Here is a 26,963-nt window from a genome sequence, read left to right as displayed (position 1 = left end):
GCTTCAGAGAGGTGCAGGTTCAGTGTGTGGTTATGTACTGATGAGGGATGTTAAAATTGTGTAATATAGTCATCGTGTAGCCACTAAAAAATTGTAGTGGTTACACATGCACAGGCTCAGCAGTATAAAGCTAGGCTTAGATTTATACTGCAGAGGATGCAGGGAAGCCACCCTGAGAGCGGTGCCACCAGTCTCCACTGGCCTGGCTCCCAGGGAGGAGGCTTCGCTGCCACAGTGGAGCTGGCTTCCCGGTATCCGGCTGATTTGATCTGAGAACGTAAGCTATTGGTTAATCGGTTAATAGATTAAACTCTGATATCCCTAGTACTGATTAGGGATGTAAGAGACTAGTGGACTTGACTAGTCGCTTCTTCCCCTCCCCTCCCTTCCCCTTGTTGCCTCTATCAGAGAGAGGCAATAAGAGGGGGGAGAGCAGGAGCTGGTGCTGTAGGGTGAGGGGATAGGGGACGCTGTTATGAAGCAGTCCCTGCCCATAGGAGACCCAGTGGGGAGCGGAGCCCTCCTGTGGACAGGAGCTGTTGCTGCCAAGTAACGTGTTTGCGGTGGCCAGGGCTGCTCAGGCAGCAGCCCCTGCCTGCTATGAACAGGGGCTGGTGCCGAAGCAGTCTCTGTTCACAGAAGCCAGGGCTGGCCACTGTGATAAGGGCTGGCTGCTGCGAACAGGGGCTGCAGGACTCAGCATGAACAGTTCCAGCTCGCGCTGATCGCTGCGCCTCTGCATTTTAACAGCAGTAAGAGTCCAGCAGCTCTTACTTCATTTAAAATTCAGAGCTGCAGCGCAGATGGCTATTGGGCTGGTACAAGCCAGGACTGCTCAGTCCCAGCTTGAGTCAGCTCCTCTGGAGCTACCCCCGCTGCAGCTCTGCAGAGGCACTTACTGACTAGTTGTATTGACTATATACATATAGTCACATTTTAGCAACCTTAATACTGATGGAGTCCTCTATGTGAACAGAGATTAGGCTCTGGGGGGCTGACAGAGAGCTTGACCCAGTTAAATTAAAGCTGCAAGGGGGATAGCTACCATGGAATCTGTGCTAGGAAGCTATGCTGTGCCATATTCCTCCCTTCTCCCATCTTCCCCGGCACAGCCCTGCCGTCTCTTATGTCTGGCCTCAGGCAGTGGTGGTTGTGGCAGCAGTAAGTGCAGGAAGCACCACCAATTTTGTGCTCATCAATTTTCCTTCCACGCAGGGCAATTTTCCAGTTCCTGTAAGACTGTTTGTGATACAAAGTCAATTCAGCTGAGTTGAGAATCCAGCCCTATACTAGTACTAAGTTTTACTATAATTTGGTACATTGATAAGTACAAATTCAGGCTTCTAAGACTAAATTAAATTTCTTAATTTGTTTGGTAGTAAATAAGGGAAAGGTAGGAAACTATGGGAAGGCACAGTGCGTGTGAATTTTGGTCAGTGTACCAGTCTTCTCATAATGCTAAGTTATCTATCCTAAAGGCCCAGGGTAAGAAATCTGGGGTTGAAATTAACGCTATAATAAAAATAGGTGTAAATCCCTTGCCACATCTGGAATTAATGCTGTACTTGATTATGTAACTTGGGTTAGCTAAGCCTGACAATTCACTGTTTCCAATTTCTCTTGTTTTGTTCCAATAACTCTAAACTTACATTGTTCCCAATGATTTTAGTTTTTGGAGAAAAAGCCAAACAAATGCCACAGGGATACACATATGTGGTATTTGTATCAGCATTATTTTATCGAATTTTCCTTTCTGATTAACAAGGATCTTTTTCAAAAGGATCTGGCCTCTCATTAAAAAAATGCTATACTAATAGGTTTCCCTTTCGTAGTGTCTCGTCATCGCAGTGTAAGATATCCCTTTTCTTTTTCCTTGATCATAGCAGTCCAGGAGAAATCATTAACAGCAATAGTGTGGAAATCCCTATACAATGTGCTAAAAAGGGGCCTTTTTGTTTCATAATTCTCTTCCTGGACTCACATAGTTGAGTCATGTATTGTTGTGTCCTCTGTGTAACAGATTTACAGTGATTTTTGCTCTTTCCTAGGGACACCTTAATATGCCTGTCAGAATTCTGTGGATTTCCATTTTTACCCCATTACATGCACCTATCTGACACCTCTGTCTGTATTGCAGTCACTGCCTTTCCAGCCACAAAAGACTAAGCAGACTATATTCTCCTCAAAGCTCATTAAAGCTGCACCTCGAATGGCCAAAGATTAGCTGTCTGGCCTTCTTCTTGAGGGCATTCTGATGATTTGGGAAATGAGAAGGAGAATTGGAGACAGCGCAGGTGTCCCTCATGAGCAGGGAGTACTATCAGCAAAGCTAGTTTTGTACATATATTGTACATTCGTATACTGTCTGATTCTATTCTCTTTGAATCCCACTCTACAGGTGGGGCATTGAAGCAGAAAGAGATTGAATGTATTGTTCAGGGACACGTGAGAAGCTTGTGGCAGAGCTGAAAACAAAGTCCCTGTCTAGTGCCTTAACCATAAAATGATCGGTTTTTTAGTTCAATGAATGTGTTATAGAATTGTCATGATGTGCTATGAGATGAGACTTCAGCCCAGCATCACCCAATTAAAGACCTCTTGTCAGCCGACGGTCAGGGCAGTGTGTATGTGCTATACACCCGAGACTTCAACTGCTGGGACCGGGGTCCCTTGCAGCGAGCAACCTGGAGGAGGTTGACGGGCGCCCAATGAGTTTACAGAGAGAGCTTATAACACCTTAGATTTCAGCTGCTAGAATTCGTAATTCCTTCGCAGCGGGCAGCCTTAGGGAAAGACTGAAAGGTGCCCCAGTGGATCTGCCACCTGGGAGTGACACAAATCCAAATGCCCAAGCTCTTCCTATATTGTGTGCGTGCGTGCGCTATACCCCCGAGACTTCAACTGCTGGGACCGGGGTCCCTTGCAGCGGGCAACCTGGAGGAGATTGACGGGCGCCCAATGAGTTTACAGGGAGAGCTTATAACACCGTAGATTTCAGCTGCTAGAATTCGTAATTCTTTCACAGCGGGCAGCCTTAGGGAAAGACTGAAAGGTGCCCCAGTGGATCTGCCACCTGGGAGTGACACAAATCCAAACGCCCAAGCTCTCCCTATATCTGTCCCTTAAGACCGGCTGAAGTTCTTTTAAATTGTGCCTGGTTCTGTTACAGCAACTGAAGGAGTCAGGTTAAAGCTTAAACAGTTACAGGTTTATTGAGGACGCTTATAAATCATATGGTTGCAATGGCTATTGTTCTATTTCTTAACTGCTGGCGTGTGTGTGTGTGTGTGTGTATATGTGTGTGTGTGTATATATATACACACACACACACACACACACACAGAGATCTTTAAAAAATGGTTACAAAGAAAAATAAAGATAGGAAATAGAGAATAATGGTACCAAATGACAGCTTAATCTTTAAAGAGCTCTATTCTATGCATGCACTAAAACAAAAGGACACATACGGGTACAATTTTTACCCCCTTCTGCGTCACTCGGTCCCAGCGTGTCAGGCCAGGATCGGTCCCTCAATTCCTCGGAAAAATGAAAATACGAGGTGGGCGTCCCCGTGGAACCTCGGGAGGTCAAAACACCTAACCCGACCAGCAGGTAGAGGGTAGACTGACACTCAAAAGTGAGTGCGCTGCTGTACCCACCTTTATACCCTTTGGGTCACGTATTTCTCTTTCTTATCTGTGATGCCAAATGGTGCTGGTCTGTCTTTTGTGAGACCAGTTCTTACAAGGGAGTTGTGAACTTAATTTACACTTGTAAGAGAGAGTTGAGAGGATTAAATTGGAAGTACTGGGCATTCTTTTTCTCAGTGGGAAATTCCTCTCCCAGGGACTGTGTGTGTTCGAATCAACATGGGTGCCAGCCGGGCACTTCTTGCAGCCTCGAGCTCAGTTTATTGCCTTAATCGTTACTCAGAGTCAGAAAACACTCGCATATCCTGATCTCGCATCAAAGCAGATCAAAGCTTAATGGCTATGCTGATTTTCTTATTGTTCCTTCTCTGCCCTGTATACAGACATCTCAGAGGGCAAGCAAGATTGGTTTGACGGGGGGGGGGGGGGGGGTGTCTGTCTGGCTACACCTCTCTGGGAGATGGTGCATGTGTAGCTTCACAAAGCTGGGCAGCGTATAAACTCTTTAACCCTTAGACCCTTCTGAGTAGTTATATATTTGAATACCTATGTAGTGTCACTTCCATTACCTAACTTTGAAATTGTCACCTGAAATACTATCTTGTGTAACGTAGTGAAAATTGCTTTCATTGTCAGCAAACTGAACACAATTTGTTTCCAGCTTTATTGTTTTTTTCGCTATCCAAACCCTCAACATAGAAAAAAAGAAAATCATCACTATTCAAAACAAGCAAAATAATAATATTGCAAATATATGTATTCCTCTGCCTGTCTTTGTTTAGGTTACTGTCTAGTCAGTCTGAAAGAAGGTAATTTTTCTTCTAGCTAAGCTCTACCTTTACTCATAGACTCGTAGACTTTAAGGTCAGAAGGGACCATTATGATCATCTAATCTGACCCTCTGCACAGTGCAGGCCACAGACTCTCACCCACCCCTCTTAGAATAATCCTTTCACCTATGTCTCAGATATTGAAGCCTTCAAATACTTTGAAGGCCCCAAGATGCAGAGAATCCTCCAGCTGTGATCTGTGCCCCATGCTACAGAGGAAGGCAAAAAACCTCCAGGGTCAATTTACCAGAAGTGTCAATTGCTTGTTCTTTATAAAACATTTAGTTAGGTCGATTCAGGTGTTTTCACAATGCATTTGCTTCTAGCAGAATTGTGGAATAAGAACTAACAAATGCTAATGAGCATGCAATTATTATCAATTAAATGAAATGGTGTTTGCCTTGCAGCATTGGCCATAGGCATACATTTGAACTATACCGTCATGTAAATGGTACAAAAAGCTGTTAGGAATTTTGTGGAGTTTTTAAAAATTATGTTGGTGTGGTATTTTATTTCTCCCACGCCCCCATAAAACCAAGTGTCTTAGTCACCAGGAATCCACTCTACAAGCCTGAGAGAGAGCGACAGAGAGAAATTCTAATTAGATTTCTTTACAAATTTGCTCAAACAGTTTTTCATTTTGTCATAATTCTGTGATTTTTAGGTCTAATGTTTCATAAACTGCCCTCTAAGCGATGTGCTTCCTCTTTAGAAAGTATTTCCAAAAGTATTAAAACTCTCTTTCTCTGAATCTTGGGTCACAAGATGTTGAACCATAAATGTATTGCTGGTCTGTTACCCATCCTTTGGCCTGGACCAGAGTAAAGTTTTTTTAAAATTTTGGTTGAACCTGTTTGCCTATTCCTAATTTTTTTTCCAAGTAGTGAGTTCTGGTTGGTATTGGAAATGTAGGTCTTCCCCTAAAATTGATAGTGAATGGGTGCCGTGGTCCACTCCTGAAGATAATCATGAAGAACTGGAGTCCTAGTGGAGAATGGGTTGACTTGTTTGTTTCACTTCAAATCTTGTTTTTATATTGAGACTTTTTTCATGGCTGTAGAAATGCTTGTGCTTACTGAGGGCTCAGAAATGAAGTCCACGTTCATCACTATTCTTGAGGTTGCGGAAGGAGGGAAACTTTTGCATTAGTAATTTGTTCTTTCATTTCAAGGACAACAGTTATGAGAACATGTGAGAGCTGTATTAGTGTGAACCATGCTTCTTCTTTTTTTAAATCAATTACTGCTGTTGAAAAATGTAGCTGAAAAAGAAAATATTCAGAAAAAAGTATTTTTATCTTAAGTCTCCATGGCCTCGACTAAAGAAAGGCAAGGGATGGGACAACAATATGCTGTTTTTCTTGCATATATAATTTTATACAAATAATATGTATATATTATTATAAAGCTTTGTTTCTTTAAGGAAACCGTGCAGGGTATAGAAAAACCACACAGATAACTATATATATATATAGTTTTGTTCAGGGCTTGCCAAGCGGCGGCGAGCCCCACTCCCCAGCCGCACAGTTTCGCACCGTTCTGCGCATGCGCAGATCACTCTGCACCGGCTCTTCTGAGTTGTAATCTACTCGCCACAGGCGAGTAGGTTACATTATTTGTTGAGCCCTGGTTATGTTTATATAAATATTGTTTTTTGAGTGTGTTTAGTTCATTGCAAAAAAATAGTGATGCCAAAAGTCCTTTGGCACAGCTGTAGCTCAGATTATGACATAGCACTCAGTATGAAAACTACTATCCAGTCTCCTGTATTTGATTCCTAAGCCACTGGCAATATAGGGAAGCATTCCAGAACTTGTGTGTTATCCAGGGACTCACGCTTCTTCCTGGTGGTAGGAGCAACAGTTCTGATAGAAAGTAAAATATTTGTTTTGAGATTTCTAAGAGTGATGTTTAGTTAATTGAGTTCGGTCTTAGGTTTGATCATATGCATTAAACCTTTCTTAGTGTCGTTAAATATTTTCATTGTAGCTTTTACATAAGTCACATTTTAGCTGTTCACAGTATTTAATAGTGTAAAATGTTCTAGTTTTAATACTGTAAAGGTATTTCATGTTACACTAGTCTAAAAGAAAGGGGTAGGAAAAATATAAGATTTGTTCCATAATGATCAATACAATATGTCTCTTGCCTGGAATGTCTGTGATAGAATTACATCTGCTAATGGTTTTCATTAACTGACTCTTTTTTCCCCTCCTCTAAATTCTAAGTAGTGACCTTTCACTCCTTGGGGATGAAATTGGTGAAGAGGCAGCACATTCAGTCCTTTAGAAGAATACTTAAAATCCTCAAAATAAAATCTCGTCGTCTTTCCTCTGGATAGCTGGATAGTTAGTGGTAGCCATGACAAAGGGCGTGACAGGGGTAAGAGGAAAGAAGGGTATATTTCCTCATTTTTCTCCTTGAGGAAATGATCATCATACGTACCAGATGCTTTAATAAGAAAGACTTATGTCTTTGCAAACTATATTATTTGTTTTTGTGTGACACTTCACTAGTGTACTTACAGCTGTACAAACAGAAGCTTGATTCTCTTTCATGTGAACTGATTTTACTGATTTACCTAATTTCTTCAGTAGAATTATACCTGATTTACGCAGATAGGAGAAAAGAATTGGAGGTAGGGTCCTAGTTCCAAGAATTTACAGTCAAGAACTATTTATGGTGCATTTCACCCTCAGAGAGCATTCTAAGTGTACATGGTTGTGAGAACAGTCCAGTTCTAGGACCACGCATAAAGATGAAGAACCATTTCGTCTGATGCATCTAAACTAGGTAGTTCTCATAATCTCCAATATGTTAATAAAAGGAAGGAGTGAGCTTCCCATTGTTTCAAAATAAAGTGAGGACAGGTACAGAGAAGAAACTGCAGGAAAAGAAAAAACCTAGGCTGAGGTTTCTTTGTTTCTTAAAGTAATATTGAAGGCAAATACCAGGAATGGGGTGACTTTGTTGTACTGTCCTGAACATGTGCTGTTGATGGCCTCTCTGCCTGTCCCCGGTAGTACTTTACAAATGTGTAAAGTAAATGCAACAGCCGCCCCAAAATACAAACTCTTATAACAAAAAACTCTTTTCCATATTAAAGAGATCTTAACATATTTTATTTGGAAACATCTACCTGAATTCTTGAACCCTGTTTGTGGTGAATACACTAGGAATTTTTGTGCATGTAATTCTCCCACACATAAAGAGGAAATAAAAGCCACTTGTATCCTTAAAAAGATTCCACCAGTGAGGAGTTTTCCTCTACTCTGTTCAATGCATCAGACAAAACCTGGTAAAAGTCTCAAATACATCTTTTCCCACGTCCATTGAAAATGTAAAGAAAAGAATTGGCTTTAAATTATTTTTGAACAGCTGTTTTTATTGATAGGTTAAATAATTTCTAGCAATTATGTTTGAAGACTTTGCTTCCACTTCAAAAGCAATGCACAGTAATAAACAGAAACAGGAAAAAAACAAGCTGGTATGTCCACTGCTTTGTGAAAGTCACTGAGGCCTTCATACTTCAAACATTTACACATGTGTTTAAGTTTAAACACTTTAGTAGTTTCACTGGCTTCAGTAAGATATTCATGAGTAATAGTTATTTAAAGTAGCAGTTAAAAATGTGTCAATTTAAATATATCTCCCCCCGCCCAAAAAAAATTCACATTGACAGTGTAACTTCAACTCTTGCTTTTTCTCTTCCTTTTGGAGCACAGTGGAAAAGGGGGGAACAGATGGAAAAAATCCTGGAAAAGCAGCTGCCATTTTTCTCCAGTACCTAATCTTGTCATCATTTAAAAAAACTCTTATACAAAACTATACATAAAAGTTGTGCATTTAAAGACAAAAACATCCAAAACAAGAGTGCAGTTTAAGTTCCCGTACGTCTTAAGGCCGAGCTTGTTTTCAAGTTTTACCTCAAAAATCAGTAAGCTATATGAGTTTGAAATTTCTTGCACCAGCAGGGGCTTGGGTGCTGTGTGAGGTAGCCTCCTAGAACTAAAGTATAATGGGGATCAAAGATGTATCTACACTCCTAAAGATTTAAAATGATCTCTTTCATTTTCTGTATACAGGCAGTCCCCGAGTTACGCGGATCCGACTTATGTCGGATCTGTACTTACGAACGGGGCTTTTAGCACCCCGGAGGACGCGGGTGGCGGGACCACCCAGACGCACCATGGTCCCACCGCCCGCGTCCTCCGGGGCGAGAAAAGCGGCTCCGCGTCTCCCTGGTCTGCTGTGGGGGGCTCCCCCAGCAGACCAGGGAGACGCGGAGCAAAGCCGCGGAGGACGCGGGTGGCGGGACTGCCCAGACAAGCCGCGGTCCCACTGCCCGTGTCCTCCGCAGCTTTGCTTCGCGTCTCCCTGGTCTGCTAGGGGTGTAGCCCCCCAACATACCAGGGAGATGCGGAGCCACTTTTCTCGCCCCGGAGGACACGGGCGGCGGGACTGCGGCGCGTCTGGGCGGTCCCGCCGCCCGCGTCTCCCTGGTCTGCTTGGGGGGGGGGTGCAGCTAGTGGGCCCCCCCAGCAGACCAGGCTTTTCTCGCAGACGCCTGTGGTAGAGCAGCTGGGGCGCTGCCTGGTTGGTCCCGCAGCGCCGCTCCTCGACGCTACTGTACCAACCCGGCAGCACCCCAGCTGCTCTGCCCCAGGCGTCCTGATTCAGCCGCTGCTGGTCAGTTTCATTAGCGGCTGAATCAGGACGCCTGGGGCAGAGCAGCTGGTGTGCTGCTCTGCCCCAAGCGTCCCCAAGTCAGCCACTGCTGAAACTGACCAGCGGCTGACTACAGGAAGCCGGAGGCAGAGTTGCTCTGCCCCGGGCTTCCTGGAATCAGCTGCTGATCAGTTTCAGCAGCAGCATACCTGGGGACACCTGGGGTAGAGCAGCTGGGGTGCTGCCGGGTTGGTCCCCTCATCGCCGAGGTGCGGCGCTGCGGGGACCTATCCGGCAGCGCCCCAGCTGCTCTGTTCCAGGCGTCCAGATTCAGCTGCTGTTGAAACTGATCAGTGGCTGATTCCAGGAAGCCCGGGGCAGAGAAACTCTGCCTCCGGCTTCCTGTAGTCAGCCGCTGGTCAGTTTCAGCAGCGGTTGAATCTGGACGCCAGTTCCGACTTACGTACAAATTCAACTTAAGAACAAACCTACAGTCCCTATCTTGTACGTAACCCGGGGACTGCCTGTATATTAAAATATGGCCTGTAAGTGGCACACATTTTGTTTAATGACTATTCTAGAATCAGTAAACTATAGTACTCCTGCTAGTACAAGTTCAGAAATTGCATACATATGTTTGTATGGATTCTAGACGTGTGGAATGAGAAACTGCAGTGTGTGTGTGTGTGTGTGTGTGTGTGTGAGCGCGCGCGCATACTCTTCATTTTAATAATCTACCTCATAAACCCCATGGTCTTTCTCTCCCCTCCCCCCATTGCTATCTCTTTGTAAGCAAGGAGTAGTTCTGTAACTCCTCAGAGACTAACAAATATATGGGATCATGAGCTTTTGTGGGTAAAACCCACTTCATCAGACTTCAAACACTCTGGTCATCTGAAGAAGTGGGCTGTGCCCATGAAAGGTCATGATACCATTTATATGTTTTTTTAGTCTTTAAAGTGCTACCAGACCATTTGTTGTTTTGTAAGTTTTTCCTGTTACAGACTAACTCTGCTGCCCCTCTGAAACTTTTGAGTAGTTATGCCATTTTCAGATTTAACCCTTATTAAACAGCTAACTCTAAAAAGCATGCATTCTAAATCTGCATTCAAATGTGTATTTGGGGGGGAAAATATTTTTTAATTGAACCATCAGATTGAAATGGACAGTGTTGTATGGGCAGAACAAATTCTTATGAGATCTCAGGCTCTGGTGCCTGAAAATATTAGGATGCAAGAAAATCTGGCTTTCTATCTTTGAGTGTCCTGAGAGAAGCCTGAGGCTCATTGCTCTTCACAAGTCCAACGTAGTTGGGTTTGCTGATCTTTCTAATACTCTGCAAGGCCTGTCAATTCCAACAAAGGTTATTTTGAAGGGATTTATGGTTATTTATGAGGAGCATATTATTGTGCAACTTATAAAAACTTTTTGTTTTCAAAATATTGTGTTCAAGTAAGAGTGTTTTGGTTTAATGTATTACTACAAATTGAAAGAGATAAAAGTAAATATAGAAAAAAGGAGACTGTGAGAGCACAGCAGTAATGGAGATAAGGGGGAACAGACTGCAGAAGAGATGAAAGAAGTAATGTGGAAGCAGAGGAGTTGAGTGGGATGTTACCCATAACTCTAGGTACTTCTCTAGAAGGAAGGGGAAAGAGAATTCCATTAAGTCAAAATTGCTGTTTAATGTGCAATAGAATTTTAAGGAAACTTTGTTTATTGTTCTTGGTGTAAGGAGCTGTGGCCTTTTGAGTGATAGCAGTGTTCTTCCAAAAGTTTCCTGTATGATCTTGGGGAAGTCACTTAATTTTTCCTGGGCTTTGTTTCTCCATTTGTAAAATAAGAATAATTATACTTCCTTACCTCAGAGAAGTGTTGTGAGAATAATTTAATTAGTGTTTGAAGTGCTTGGATGCCACAATAATAAACATGGAAAAGTCTGTGCATTTTTAAAACACACTTGTATTGTTAATAAGAGTAAATAATACCCTATCCTTCCTATGCCGTTTACAATTTTTCTTTCTTAACTGTTGGGATAGTAAGAGTATTAACATGATTGCCTGGGCCACATCTGCCAGAGTTAAAGGTGATGATAAAATGTTTTGATTTTTTTTTTAATTCAGAAGTACTATCCCTTCCTTCTGATACAAGTAAAAATAGCTTCTATTGACTCACCTGATGTGCTCAGCCAATCACAAAGAAAAATATCACATGACATTTCCTACATTACCATTCCCAGTAAATACATCTCAGACTTGAAATGCACCAGTACTCAAACTATCCAGATAAAACAATGTTTTGTTCTTGATATCTCTGGCTAATATGTGTATCATGAATTCCAAACAAATTTAAAGGAATTAATAAGTGAATACTTGTAAAAAAATTAGAATCAAAGTTAACGTTTTTCAGAGCCCTAATTGTTATTGCATTTTCAGTGTTTTTTCCTTATGGAGAGGGTATCCATCTGTACTACTACCATAATATCTTGACTCTTACCCCATTTGAAATCACCCTGTTCTCCTTGTGCAGTTTACATATGATAAACATTTTGTACTAGTTTAAATACCTGTAAATATACTGAAAAGGTCATTGGCAGATTTGTCATAGAGCCACAGGATTGGTGCTACACCCCCAGCTTTATAACATCTCTTGGAGAAAACCCTTTGATGATCCAGGCTTTTAAGAGGTCTCACTCTTCCTCCAGTGTAGACCATGCAGCCTTGCCATCTTCCTGAGACTGAATCTCTGGGTGTCAGCATCCATGCTTCACTCTGTGGCTATGTCTACACTGCAAGCTTCTTGCGCAAGCACTGTTTTGCACAAGAGTTCTTGCACAAAAATTCTTGTGCAAGAGCACGTCCACACTTCCATGTGCTTTTGCGCAAGAGCGTCCATGGTAGTGTGGGCGCTCTCTTGTGCAAGAAAGCTCTGATGGCCATTTTAGCCATATGGAGTTCTTGCACAAGAAACTCCTATTGCCCGTCCACACTGCCTTCTTGCTCAAGAGCTCTTGTGCAAGAGGGCTTATCCTCGTGGGGAGAGGAATAACTCTTGCGCAAGAAGCTGTCTATTTCGACACTCTACTGTAAATTTACTTGCGCACGAATGCACATGCAGTGTAGACGCTCTGCAAGTTTTTGCACAAGAACAATTGTTCTTGCGCAAGAAGCCTGCAGTGTAGACGTAGCCTCTGAGTAGTGTTTAGCAAGGCCATCTGAGACACTCTCCTGGCTAGAAACTTGCACACTCTGGGGATTAATGCACCTAATCAAGCATTTACAGTGACACTCCGCCAGTGTTTTCAAAATGTTAGGGGTTATTGGTCAGTTGGAACACAGCATTGGATGCCCTTAGGTTTTCCTAGAGGAATGAAGGTTAAAGAACCTTCTGGGTAGCCCAGAGCGATCCAAATCCAAGCTGTAGTAAACTCTGTTTCCAGTAGCTCTACTTCTCTCTCTTTCTGACTTCAATTGTTAGTCAGGTTTCCAGGTAAGAGAGCTCTCACACTTCTTCCACAGCCAATTTCTCCCTCATCTCATAACTTCTGGTCCTTAGTTCTCAAGCTGGGGTCTCTGTTTTGCTTCTCTCCGTCACTCTGTGAGATATAGGAGCATCATCTCTCTGGATGCCTTGTTGAATTGAATTGGTTTTAACCAATTCCTTAATGACTAATCATTCCACCTGGACAGAGTGCCAGTAGTTGATGTTCTAGAGATTTTGGTGTAACATGTTTTAGTTGGTAATATTTTGAAATCCTTCTAAGTCAGTGGTTCTCAAAGTGTGATCTGTGGACCACTAGTGGTCCCCAACCACCTCTCAGGTGAGCTATGGGCTTGGGGCCTGAATTCCCTCCTCCCCTGCAGCAGAGAGCCTACACTGGTGCTCCAGCCCCACGCCAGCTTCCCACTGCAGAGAGAGAGGGATGAGCCTCGTGGGCCAGATCCGACTTGTGGGGTGAGGAGGAGGTTCTGCACACTACTGCTTCTCCTCCCATAGCTGGGGAACCAGCAGCACAGGAAGCTGCTTACCTAGAAGTTTTCCCTGCTACTCCCATTGTCCAGAATCCCAGCCAATAGGAGCAGTGGGGGGCGGTGCCTGGGAGCTGTGGGAAGCACAGAGCCAGGTAAGCATCCCCCATCCTCCATATACCCAGATCCTGCACTCTCAGCCCACTCCTGCACCCAGCCTCCCATCCAGACCCCTCAGCCCATTCCTTCATAAGAACAGAAGAATGGATATACTGGCACAGACCAAGGATCTACCTAGCTTAGTATCCTGGTCGCTGACAGTGGCCAATACCAGATGCCCCAGAGGAGGGAACACAACAGGTAATCATCATGTGATCCCTCTGCTGTCATCCATTTTCAGACAAACAGAGGCTATGGACACCATTCCTACTTACCCTATCTAGCCATTGATGGACCTAACCTCCATGAATCTATCTAAGTCTTTTTTGAACCCTGTTAAAATCCTAGTTGTCGTCATACATCCTGGCCAGACTCCCAGCCCTCCCCCAACCTGTTCCTGCACCCAAACACCCTTCTAGACCCCTTCACTCTCAGCCTGCTGCTGCACCCTACCTCATGGCCAGACCCCGCACCCCCATGCCCTCCTGCACCCATTTTGTCATCATGGGTGGTTGGCTGGTAGTCCATGCAAAGATCTGTGTTGAGTTGGGTGGGCCTCAGGCCAAAAGTTTGAGAACCACTGTTCTAAACTATGCTTTTACTTACTTTGGTCCTGAAAAGGCAACTTTTACTCAAGTATTACTTTAGTTGTTACTGGATGTCTTAACTGTTTGGATGTAGGATTGGCCTTTGTTAGTGTTGTCTGTGATTAAGAGTGACTTCTATTTATTAGTGGTTGAGTGCTGACAGTGTGCATAGTCCTGTACAAAATAAGTTGCTACGTTCATGCAACAATTTCATGTGTTCTGTGAGTATTTTGGTTTGACAATGTGTCCTTATTGAATGTCTTGCAGGTACTGGAGAAAGTGGCAAAAGCACATTCATCAAACAGATGAGAATCATCCATGGATCAGGATACTCTGATGAAGACAAACGGGGCTTCACAAAACTTGTGTATCAGAATATATTTACAGCAATGAAAGCTATGATCAGAGCTATGGATACACTCAAAATCCCATACAAATATGAACACAATAAGGTGAGATTTCTGTTTAAATAGGCTGCTTAATGCTTTCCATTTTTATTTATTAGAGTGTACTTGAAGGGCTTTTAAATTCGTACAGTTGCTTCCTGGCATTTAAGTTATGCTTTACTTAACGTTTGGATGGAAGTATCTTGCAGACAGTAGATTGTATTGAAAGTTGATGCATAGGATCACATCCTGATTCCTGTCTCTCTTCATTTTGCTTGCCTCTGGCCATACAAAGGGGACAGAGCAAGGTATCCAGAGTCTCCTAACATAGCTAGTGTTTTTGGGCTGGCTGGGTGTGTTAAGAGAAGAGTGGAGTTTCTCAGGCGCCAAGATACTCAAACCCACCTTCCTCCCATCCTCCATTCTGTGCAGAGCATGGTTCAGCCAGACCAGGGAATCTGCCCAATGATATTTAAAATATTGCAAAAAAAATAAGGCTTTATAAATAGGGCTAAATTATGATACATTGGTTTGCATCTGTTGCTTTCAAATGTAGTTTCAATACTGCATATATTTTAGAAACTCAAACTAAAATCGAAAAAATGGGAACGAGTGCATCAGTACTATTAGGTCATGCTTATTGATGCAAATTGACAAGCAAACAAATTGAAGTTGATGACATCGCTGAAACTCACACCATTTGTGCTTTATGTGAGATGGGAAAATCTATTCAAGCGTTTGTCAGGTTTCTATAGCTAAACCTGAATTCTTTCTGACCTTTTTGTATTTACTTTTTTTGAAAGAAAAAGATATTTTAATATTTTTAATCACTTCAGTGAAAGACAGTAAACACTGGGTATTAATCTGAACTTAGGGGAGGTTTCGTGGATAGAAACCATGGTTAGAGAGCAGGACTGACACACAAAAGCTGGAGGTCAAATACATGCATGCAGCTGACACTGACTGCTATGAGAGTTGCATATCTGAATTTTAGAATTTGCCTCTTGGAATCTAATCCTGATTTTGCTACTGGCTCACTATTTAACAATGAGCAAGTTTCTTTTGCAGTTAGGAGGGGTGTTTTTTTGGTAGAGAATAAAATTGAGATGATAATTGCTTACCTTTGGATAGATTTTTAAAGTATTATTTTAAGCTGTAAATACTGGTTTAAGCAATTCTTTCTTTAAAAACAAAAAGCCTGACTTTTTTTATCTAATAGCATCTCTTTGTAACTCCTGGGAATGCTGAAAAACCTTTGGCTACGTCTACACTGGTGCGTTCTCACGCAAAAGCTCTTTTGCGGAAGAGTTCTTCTGCAAAAACTCTTCCAGAAGAGAGCATCTACACTGGCATGTGCTTTTGCACAAGAGCATCCATGCCAGTGTAGACGTTCTCTTGCGCAAGAAATCTCTGATGGCCATTTTAACCATAGGGCTTTCTTGCGCAAGAAATTCATGTTGCCTGTCTACACTGGCCTCTTGCGCAAGAACAGTTGCGCAAAAGAGCTTATTCCTGAGTAGGAGTGTCAGAGTTCTGGCGCAAGAAGCCCTGATTTCATACATTAGAACGTTAGTTTACTTGCCGGTGTAGACAGGCAGCAAGTTTTTGCTCAAGAGCGGCCTCTTTTGCGCAAGATCCCACCAGTGTAGACACAGCCTGCGTGTTTTGCTGCTATAGCAAAGAATCAAGAGATTCTGTAATATCCAAAATCTTCTAGGGGTTTTGTTATCAAACTCTCACCTTTCAGTGATAGTTTCTTTCTTGCAATGTTGGCTAGAAATGGTACTAATGATTTGATTATTTTTTTCTCTGAAATGTGTGCAGTACTCTGATTTAGTTACTCAGTTTATTTAAACATTGCTGTACAAAAGTGAAAGTAAACTCTTGCCAGTCACTCAGATTTTTTTTGTAATATTTGTTGTTTAAGTATCCAAAACATCAGAGAGCAAGGAGATCCACAGACCTAAAACTCTAACTAGAAACAACCGGATTTAATAAGCTAGTATTGCAGCGTGTTGACATATATGAGGATTACTTGTTAAAGGTGAACCGGAGATACAACACCCAAAACATCATTGACTTCAGTAATATGGGTATTGAGCCTATTATTAGCTAAAAAGTAGCCTTGTTTTTTCTTTGAGATCCCCCGATGTCATGCCAGCTGGTTCTAGCTCTGCTGTAATGTCCCAACAAGCATTATGCTTGTTAGTCTGTAAGGTGCCACAGGACTCCTCGTTGCTTTTGCAGATTCAAACTAACACGGCTACCCCTCTGATACTTAAGCATTATACTGTAATGGCAAAATAATTCTGCTGAGCATGGGGTTGGGCTTTAGGAAGATCAGCAGATCTTATTTTCAAAATCTATTTCAAAATATTATTTGGATAATTCTAGAAGAAGTCTTTGAACAACTGTACAAAATCACAGAAGGCATGATTTATCTGATCTCCATGGTCTGGCTTCATGCTTTACATGTTACAGAATCATAGGGCTGAAAGTGACCTCAAGAGGTCATCGAGTTCAATCCTCTGCCCAAAGCAGGACCAACCCTAAGTCTCTGGCAGCTGTGACATATAACATGATGTCCAGTGAGGTATCATAACAGAGATAGAGCTAATAAATGTTACTTTTAAGGAACTGAAATGAAAAGCATGTTTGCTTTTAAGAGTTAATTGCTACATTTCAGGCCATTCATTATATATAAGTAGGTAGTTGTGAATTACCTCAGATTTTGATCCACATTTTAAAATGTTGGACTATTCCATGCAGTGTGTATTTTTTTTCTTGAAAAGACTGAACAGCCTTGGTATTAATTGTGTATATATTGTATAACATTATATATTTCATGTTGCTGTTATTCCACGGTGCACTCAAATCAGATATGCAGGATTAATGTAAAACATGCTTTTAAATAGTTCAGAATGTTTAATTTGGATGTGGTGTGGCTTGCTAGTGTAGACAAGATCAAACTGTATTTAATCAGAATTTGGAAACTGATTTATGGTAAATCAGAATCTCAGCTTAAGCTAGTTTTTTTTCTTGTACGAGTTTAGTTGCCTGAATCAGTTATGTCTGATGAGTACTGTATAATGAAAGGCACATCCAAGCTTGTGCATTCATGATTATTGAACATTCTCTTATGCAAAATCTGGGTATCTTTAAGGGCCAGATTCTGGTATTCTTAATCTCTCTAAATAGTGACAAGTGGCCGTATGAACTTTGATGGAGCTATGTGTGAAGTAAGGCACTACACACCATGAATAAGAAAATATGGACCTGATCCTAAATTCCTAGGGACTGTACAATATTTTCTTAAGGATCCCCTTCATATGAAAATATAAGTTGTACTATAGTTGTTTCAAATCATGCCTAATATTAAACAACATGAACTATAAAACGTAAATTTGGTAGATCAAGGTCACTTTAAAACAATGAACTCAGCTCACACTCCACTGTTAGTCTACTGAAAACAAACTCATTACCCTTGCATCCTAAAAAACACAGGAAGGGCACTTCCTATTAACTTGAATCTCATATCAGGAAATCCTATCTCTGGAGAATTTCTTGAAGTTTGAGTAACAGCCTATTTTTAGCTCACCACTTGTTTTTCCCCCTCTGTTTTGTGGTCGTGCTTAAAGATGTGAGAACAGAATGGCCCTTGTTCATTAAATGTTAGAGACTGAGGGTTGGATGTAGAGGGCAGACCAGGGTATTTTTTGTCTTTGAGTTTTGTTTTGTTTTGTTTTGTTTTGTTCAGGAAGCTCAACATCTGGGGATGTTTTGGACTTAGGCTGTTCCTTCAATTTCAGGTGATGCTAGTGAGGGGAAACAGCTTGCTTTCTTCTCTCTGCAGTGTCCAGCTAAATAGGCATTTGGGACCCACTTATGAATATCTTGACTTCTAGACTGGATAACAATAATTAGGGCCCTACCAAATTCATAGTCATGCAAAAGATGTCATAGGCCGTGAAATCTGGCCTTTTTGTGTGCTTTTACCGTATACTATACTGATTTTCTGGGAGACCAGTATTTCTCAAATTAAGGTCCTGACTCAAAAGTGAGTTGCAGGAGGATTGCAAGGTTATTTTAGGAGGGTCATGGTATTGCAACCTTTACTTCTGCTCTACCTTCAGAGGTGGGCAACTAGAGAATGGTGGTTGTAATAGTGCCCAGCTCTGAAGGCAGTGCCCTGCCAGGAGTGGTGCAAAAGTAAGGATGGCAGTGCTGTATCCATGTTGTCCATCCTTCTGTACTGTTGCTTTCAGAGCTGGGTGGCCACAGATTGGCAGCTGCTGACTCAGCTCTGAAGGCAGTGGCACAGAAGTAAGAGTGACAATGCCATACCATGCCATCCTTCTGTGCTGCTGCTTGCAGTGGTTCTATCTTGAGAGCTGGATCCCGGCCAACAGCCAGATCTTTCCAGCTGCCCAGTTCTGAAGGCAATGCTGCTGCCAACAGCTGCGCAGAAGTATGGGTAGCAGTGCCACCGCCCCCATACAATAAATGTGTGTCCCCCAACTCATTTTTGGGGGAGGACCCTTACAATTATAGTACCATGAAATTTCAGATTTAAATATCTAAAATCATGAAATTTACTATTTTAAAAATCAAAATGGACTGTGAATTTTATAGAGCCCTAACTATGTGTTCTGTGTGGGTCATTTGGAAGAGGCAGCTAATGTAGACTATGACTGCCTACTTCCTAAGCAGTGTTTGTCACAGAATACATATTAGGTCATTTCTTCAGGAACTGAATAGACTTCCTGTTCACTTAACTGATACAATTAAAGATACTGACTCTGATCTGTAAAGCCCTATATTGCAAAGGTCTTGGCTATTTGTAAAACACTGTCATGATGGTGGGAGTCAGCTGAGGACCTCAAGCAAAGTATCTAGAATGAAATGTCAGATTGTGGTAGGAGAGTCTGTCATGCAAGACCTTGACACCAGAATTCTTTCCCCCTGCTACTCGGACAAAATTTGAGTGTTTTTGAGGTTTACGGCATTGGGTGAGGCTCGTTTCTTCACTCAGGATGTTGCGTGACATGGAGAGTGGTGACTTAAGGGTTGGCATTTAGTTTGGTTTTGGAGAAGGCTTATTGTTTTCCTTTTTATATCTTGAAACTAAAAGGTGAAGTAATTGTGGAGGTTCTAAAACTTGAACAAGTAAAAATGTCTGTATAGTTATACTTATTTTAGAAATTAAAGATAAGCCTGAGTTTCACATGCGAAAATGCAGACAGTTACCAGGATTACATACAGAAATAAGGTTTTGTATGTATATATGGCTTATAAGAACTCTAAATGGCGACGTGGCTGAAAATTTTGAGCTACAATAGTAATATTGGTATACGCATCTAGGGACATTCAGGTTCACTCAGAATGTAGGCCTGTCTTTCAGAAATTTGGCCCTGTGTGTCTATGATCCTGTCAATAGTGCAGTCGGCTACAAGGTTCAGCATAGCATTAATAGCCTTTATTCTCACCTTTAACGTCTTCTCAGGCCAGGTCTACACCAGTGGGCAATACGGACCAAGGTACACAGCTCCAGCTATGTGAATAATGTAGCTGGAGTCAGTGTATCTTCATTTGAGTTTCAATGGCATCTCCACTGCAGGGGGTCAACGAGAGAAGCTCTCCCATCAACTTCCCCTATTCTTCTCGACCCGGTGGGTCTATCATGCAGCACCAATCTTCCAGTAAGCATAGACCAGGCCTCGGAGTCTGTGCTTGTAGTAAAGGATTGGAAGTCATTGCTTCAGAGATACTAGTCTGGAGCCAGCCTTTCTATTGTGTATTTTCTACACGTAACCAGTAATAGAGGGATGGGGTGGGAGTGAGTATGTCAGTATGGCTGTTTTATTTTTCCTTCCCACTTGAAACAAAAGGCTCAAGTCACTACACTTGAGGTATGCGGGTCTCAAAAGACAATTTATTATTTCTCCCTAACAGACAGGCACAAGAGAGGCATATACTAATTCTGGATTGGAGGCTGATGTGCACAAATGCATAGGAAAGAAGTCCACATGAACCTAACTTGCCAAACTGTCGTAATGAAGTGTTCAGTTTTAGTAATAGGCCACAAGCAATGGTTGATTCAAAGAGGCTGAGGAGACAATAATGAGAGGAGGCTTTGCTAGCAGAGCAAGGAGTTTGTTCTAGGGACGTAAAGGGTTAAGCGGGAAGAGTCTGGGGAACTATTTTTAGAAAAATGATTCCTGTGGTATTTAAATAATGTATTGAAGATAGAGATGTGAAGATAGAGATGTGAAAGTGTAACTGTGTACGCAGTGAATGGATGAGCCTGGGCTCATTAGTTAACATTCACAGTTACACACAGGCTCCTGGTACATGCAGGAAGCAGGCTTAAAAGCTAGGTACCAGCTCCTGGGGAGCCAAATGCTACCCGCATGAAACTGTAGCACTTACACATTTATTTAATTAAATGCATTTTAACATCCCTAATGCGAGAACAGCCTATCAACATAGAACAAGCTTGTAAAGTTGAACTCAGAGCAGAGATCCAAACTGTGCCATCTGTGTGCTGATCTTCAGAGTCACAAACCTGAGAGATTGAGGTAGGATTTTAAAAGTAGAATATAGAAAAGAAGGCTACTATCAGCATTCATTAATATTCAGCATATTTTCTTAGTGGTCTCAGAAATCTACCTTAAGGCACACGAAAATGATGGAATTTGTGCAGTAAAGAGAAAGTTTACAAAGATAATAAAATGGTTCTACATTCTCTTTACATCTGGATGCAATTTATGGGCAAGGAATAGGTTTTGCAGGAGCCAGCAACTATGAAAAACTGCAGAACAAGATTTAAATTACCATCACACCTAACTGCATGGGGTGCAGACAAGGAACCATGGAACCTGTACCCATAGCAGGTTCACAGCAGTCATATTCTGCTGTAAAATGAATATTGGCTCTCAGTAACCCCTTAACCCCTCTGTCCACCTGAGAGGCAGCAGTGAAAGAAACTTCATAGTGTCTGTCTTCAAACAAACAAACACACACAAACTCCACAACCCTCTGGAACGCTTGCTTCTTCAGCAGCAGCACAGGGAGCGCAGTGCTAAGGGATGACGTCGTCCACAGAAGCATCCTGAAATCCTCTCTTCACAACACGAACACTTGGCTTTACGCTTGCTCATTGATTGATTAATTAGTTCTAACCACAACTGAGTCCTTTGTCATTTCCATATTCCATTTGCTGCAGGACTTCACCCCACACTGCACTCCTGCTCTCCTCTTTGAACTCTGTTTTCCTTCTGCCTAAGCTTCATTCCTTGCACTCACAGCTTCCTTCTTTCTTCCATTTTTCTTTCTTCCACTGTGTCCTCATCCACTCCTTACCATTTCCTCTTCTCTCACATCTACCTAAGCCAAGTTTAAAAAGATAATTTTATTTCTTTACAATGAATACAGGGCCTTATTTTTAATATTAAGCACTTGCTTAAGTTCTTTGCTAAAATGGGGCCTTAATTTCACTTTGACTCAAATCGCCATTTGTAAAATCTCAATAATGTTTCCTTTCCTCCACTCTTTGTCTTTTTATTAGGGCTGTCAAGTGACTTAAAAAATTAATCTCGATTAATTTCACGATTAAAAAAATTAATCGTGATTAATCGTGCGCACTGTCCCTTTGAAATGCTGCGGCGGCATTTTGAAGGGACAATACTGCGGAAGCCTGGGATTAGCTGGAGTCCTGGGATTAGCTGCAGCAGCAGAGTTTCAAAGGGGCAGCATCACAGGAGCCCGGGATCAGCTGGACTCCCCAGCTGACCCTGGCTCCATGCAGTGCTGCCCCTTGGAAATGCTGTGGCAGCACTCCAGTTGATCTGCAGCTCTGCCCTGCGCTGTCCCTTTGAAGTGCTGCCCGAGCACCTCAAAGGGGCAGCGCATTAGGAGCCTGGGATCAGCTGGAGTGCCCAGATGATCCCCGGCTCCATGTTGCGCTGCCCCTTTGAAATGCTGTGCTGGTGCTTCAAAGGGGCAGCACTGCCGGGAGCCCGGGGTCTGCTGGGAACTCCGGCTGATTGCAGGCTCCTAATGCGCTGCCCCTTTGAGGCGCCAGAGCAGCACTTCAAAGGGGCAGCGCAGCATTAATGCCTGCAAGTAACACGTTAAAAATTAAAGTTTTAATCCTGCCCTGCGTTAATCGCAGGCGTTAACACACATCAATTGACAGCTCAACTTTTTATTTAGATTGGAGAAACTTCAGAAAAGGGACTGCCTCTTACTACTTATTTGTACTACGTCTAGCACAGGGGATTCCTATCTGAGGGTCTGTCTACACAGCAGATTTTTTTGGGGATAGCAGAGGTATACTGAAATAGCTACCCCCCGTCATTTCGAAATATAGTGGACACGCTATTTCGCCATCCCCGTAAACCTCATTCTATGAGGAGTAAGCTATGGCTTGAAATAGCACTTTATTTAAAAATAAATGACAAAATAACCTATTTTGAAATAGACTCGAAATAAACTACGCAATTTGCATATCGCAAATTGTTAATCTTATTTCGAGTTTTGGGTGCTGTGTAGATGCACCCCGAGTTGTAGGTTGTGTCATAATACTAATAATAATGATAAAGATCCCCTAAATAAAAGTGGGCAGATTTTCAGAAATCTGGAGCGCTCACAACTCCCATTGCACTCAGTGGTAGTGACTAAATTTTGGCCTTTCTTTTTTTATTCCATTTGCAGGACAACATTGCTCCAGTCGCAGAACTTGGGTCAGGTTCTGCATAATATCTACATTCATCTAAGCATATTGTGTATTTTTTAATGTCATACACAAATAAGGGGATGGCTCTGTGCCTAGGAATATCAGTACAATTTTGCTGCAAGACTTCTAATTGCGCCTCATTATGCATACTGCAGTGTGCTTCTGTTTATCAATTTAGAAATTAATAAGGAAGATTTAAAGAAAACCTTCGGTAAGATGAATACATGAATGTATGGTTTTTTTCAGTAGCATGTTTGCTTATACACATTAATTTGCACATTGTAAGCAGCCACCAGATTGTAAACAGCCACCAAATTTGCTTTATTACAAGCACACTTACACGTACACAAAAACATTTCTCTTCTAGGAGAAATTGCAATTAGTAAGACAGACACCATTTAAGGCCTCAATTCTGCAAAGACTTATATGCATGCTGAGCATTTAGATAGCTCTCTCCTCCCCCCTCCCCAAATGTAATAGAACCACTCTTGTGTTTAAAGTTAATCATGTTTATAAGTCTTGATAGGATCAGAGTCTTAATTACAAAATATGTATGCCATAATGTGTATTGCAGAAAGACATTTTAGTTGTAATTCTAAATGTTTTCAATGTTAGCAACTCCCTTTGTTGTTCATTACAACATTTTCCTCTTTCATTTAGCATTTAAAAATAATCTCTTGTTCGCTTTAAAAATGATAATTTATAAATAAAGGACTATACTTAGGCAAGAAGAAATTAGTATGTACAGAAGGACACAGCTGGCTGGGGAATGATGTCTGTTTTCTATCTTTCCTGTGCCATATTTTATTTCAACAGCTAGTGTGAAAAGCAGGAGGTGGTGATTGCTTGCTTGAGGATCTCTGTGTGATTTGTCCTGCTGTGAGAAAACATAATTCCAAAATCCTTAGTTTCCTCCCTAACTTGCTCTTGTCTAAATCTTCCTTCTAATGTGTGTGGCACATCATTCTGTTTAAATAATCATAATATATGTCTGCTCACATAATCACACAATCATGCAAGCACTCTGACAGAGATATGGACAAAATGGGAAGGATCATCAGGCCATTATTGTATCAAGCCTGTGCTCAGGAATTTCTGTGCCGGGGTGAAAGTCATGGGAGGGGCTGGTGGCTGCCCCGCCTTCACGGTCCAACCCCACCCCCAGCCTCACTCTTGGGGAAGGATCGGGAGGAGAAACAGTACCAGTCTTCCCCTGGTCGGCCAGAGCATGGGAGATGGGAGGCTAGAGAAAGGTGCCATCACAGTCTCATGCTTACTTGGAGGACCATGGGGAAGTGTGTTCATACTCTTCGCACCCCCCTTCCCTGCATATGGGCCTGTGTATGTAATGAGATCTTGGGATTTTTTTATCTGACGAATGATGTTTTGTAGACTACATCTAATGCTGAAGTATTGCTTTATGAAAAGTATTGCTTTATTTGCCCCAAAATAGACCCATTGATTAACAGTAATGCCACCCAATTATTTTATTAGTTAATAGAGTCTTAAGTGTCCAGATGATAATTTTGAAAATAACTTTGGATCCAAATTAGGGATGTAAACGACGAGTTGACAAGCATAGGCTTATCAGGTAGTCGAGTCGACTAGTTGCTCCCCCCACCTTGCTGCCTCTGTATCAGAGGCAGCAAGGTGGGGGGGGGAGCAGGAGCCGGTGCTGGGGGAGCCGGTTTAAAATCTAGTTCCCCTCCAGCACCGTCTCTGTGAGAGGAGAGGGGGGAGGTGGCAAGGGAGGCAGAGGCACAGCAGGAAAGTGCATGAGTGGGGACTGAAGCCGTCCCCGCTCGCACTGGTCCAACTGCTGTGCCTCTGCCTTTTAAATGTAGCTCTTGCTACATTTAAAAGGCAGAGGTGGTGCATCGTAGGGAACCCTGGGCAAGCAGGGACGTTTCAAAGGCAGAGGTGGCACAGGGGCGATCTGAGTCAAGTGGGGACTCTAGCTGAGGGTGGCTCTTGCTACATTTTAAAGACAGAGGCGCAGATGGGATAGCAAGCGCCCTGCCCCACCCCTTATCAACTAATCAAGTAGGTCTTTAATCAAAATTTAACATCCCTAGTCCAAATAAATATTTCATTGATTTTTTTTCTTGAAATTAGATCTTTCTAAAAAGGTTCAAAGACACTGATCTAGTTCTATATAACAATTGTGCAATGGCAGCCTTTAGAGTACTCTATTTCTACTATTATACAGGACTTGCTTGAGTGATAAATTAAAACACGATATATTGGAATGTGTTAAGAAATTGTCAGCATTTGTCTGGAGATTTTGGATGCCCCTTTCTCTATTCACTCTTCACTTCCTTTGTGGTAAAAGTTGTAACAGCTTTGAGATGTGAAAACTTCCTCTTACTATACAGTTCTATTTTGGTTGAGAAAAATGGTTAACCCTGAGCAACTGAGATTTGGGAAAAAAATTGAAGTTACTTTCTCGGGGGGGGGGGGGAAGAGAGGGGAGAGAGAGAAAGAGAGAGTATGTGTGTGGGAGTAATATGCATACTAGGATGTAACTTGAATGCTGGGTCTGGATGTGTGCATTGAATGAGCCTGATTCTTCACTGTAAGATCTATAGCAGGGGTTAGCAATCTTTTCAAACCAAAGAGTCAAACTACATCAAAATTCAGAAAAAATGGTCAACAAGGAACCATGTGTGGGAGTGCAGGAGTGTTATGGCATAGGGCAGAGGATGTGGGAGTGCAGGAGTCTGGGTTGGTGTATATGAAGCACTCATGGAAGGGGGTTTGGGTGTATGATGGGCTTAGGGCACAAAAGGTGAAGGTCGGTAGGGTAAGTAACTGGTGGCTCTTCCAGTGGTCTAGTGGATAAGGGATCAACCTCCAGAACCTGGGGTTGTGGGTTTGAGTCCCTACCCCAGTAGCAAGTGGTCAGCCACCATCAGTTTTCCCAGGGCTACAGTCAGCTTACCCAGGGCTGAGGCTGGCACCAGCTGAAGATAGTGTTGGGTCTATCAGTGGCCTAATGAATAAGGCATCAGCCTCCAGAGCTGTGGGTGCAAGTACCTCCCCCCACTCCAGGAGCCTAGCCAGGTACCCACTATCAGCTTGACCATGGCTAGCACCAGGGGGAGGTGGGGTCACTCCTCTAGTGGAAAATAGCCTTTTCTCCTGTTCAGAGTGTTTACCTACCAAACTGAGTCCCATGCAAGAGAACCCCAGACTCATGAACAGTTTCATGTTTTACTCTAGCCAAGTGCCTAGGACACGCGTTTGAAGATAAGGGCTTTGGGATATTAACATTTTTCGTCCATTTTTCACTCTGGCATTCACTTTCATAAGTGTCTCCATAAGGTGAGAGGCATGAGTGAATAAGGCCCAGTATGTTGATGGTATAAGAGAGATTTCTCAAAGGATAACAAAGGCATAACACTGCTGGTAGAGAAGTATATGAGACCATACGATAATGTTTAATGATACATATAAACCTTGTAAACTAATTATCAGACTACATGAAAGTAAAACACGTGTGTTAAGTGTTTGATGGACAGGGGCCTTATTTGCACCTTCTTAAGAAGATTAATTTTGTAGCCAAATCATCAGTGTTTTAAATCTGGGGATGATCTCTATACAGAACAAACAGACTGAATTTCTGTTGTGTCTCCCTATATATAGCATATGTCCACGTCTGTGTGTGCATTACAAATTCAGGGTCCCAGATCCTCAGCTTCATCTGAGGAGTTCTTGATTTAGCAGTACTGCTTATAGACTGCTGGCTTCCTGTGTCCTAAGGGATTAATACATTAGCTTTGGATCACTGGAGTACAAAGGAGCCATGGTTGCGTCTACTTTCCCACTACCTTCTAAACACAGCCTACGTGCCAGCAGTAAGAGTTGGGAGGTAGTATGGCAATCAAGGCAGCTATACACCACTAGAGGATCACCCCATGCTGGCACAATCCCTCTGATACCTGCCACGCTGCATTATAGGTATATTGATGTTTGTGCA

At 42.3% G+C, this 26,963-nt stretch overlaps 1 protein-coding gene across 1 annotated transcript in view; it reads left to right on the top strand.

Moving 5' to 3' along the window:
* The window catches only part of LOC102454459 (guanine nucleotide-binding protein G(q) subunit alpha), a 221,744-nt gene that overhangs the window by 59,164 nt on the left and 135,617 nt on the right, over nucleotides 1-26,963 (top strand). The window contains exon 2 of the mRNA XM_014573325.4: nucleotides 14,129-14,313. Within this exon, the coding sequence (XP_014428811.1) occupies nucleotides 14,129-14,313 (185 nt within the window). The remainder of the gene's footprint in view (nucleotides 1-14,128; nucleotides 14,314-26,963) is intronic.

Source organism: Pelodiscus sinensis, chromosome 6 (genome assembly GCF_052426305.1).
Source record: "Pelodiscus sinensis isolate ZL-2025 chromosome 6, ASM5242630v1, whole genome shotgun sequence".
In the NCBI taxonomy this organism is placed as follows: domain Eukaryota; kingdom Metazoa; phylum Chordata; order Testudines; family Trionychidae; genus Pelodiscus; species Pelodiscus sinensis.
This window is presented reverse-complemented; position numbering and strand designations above follow the sequence as displayed.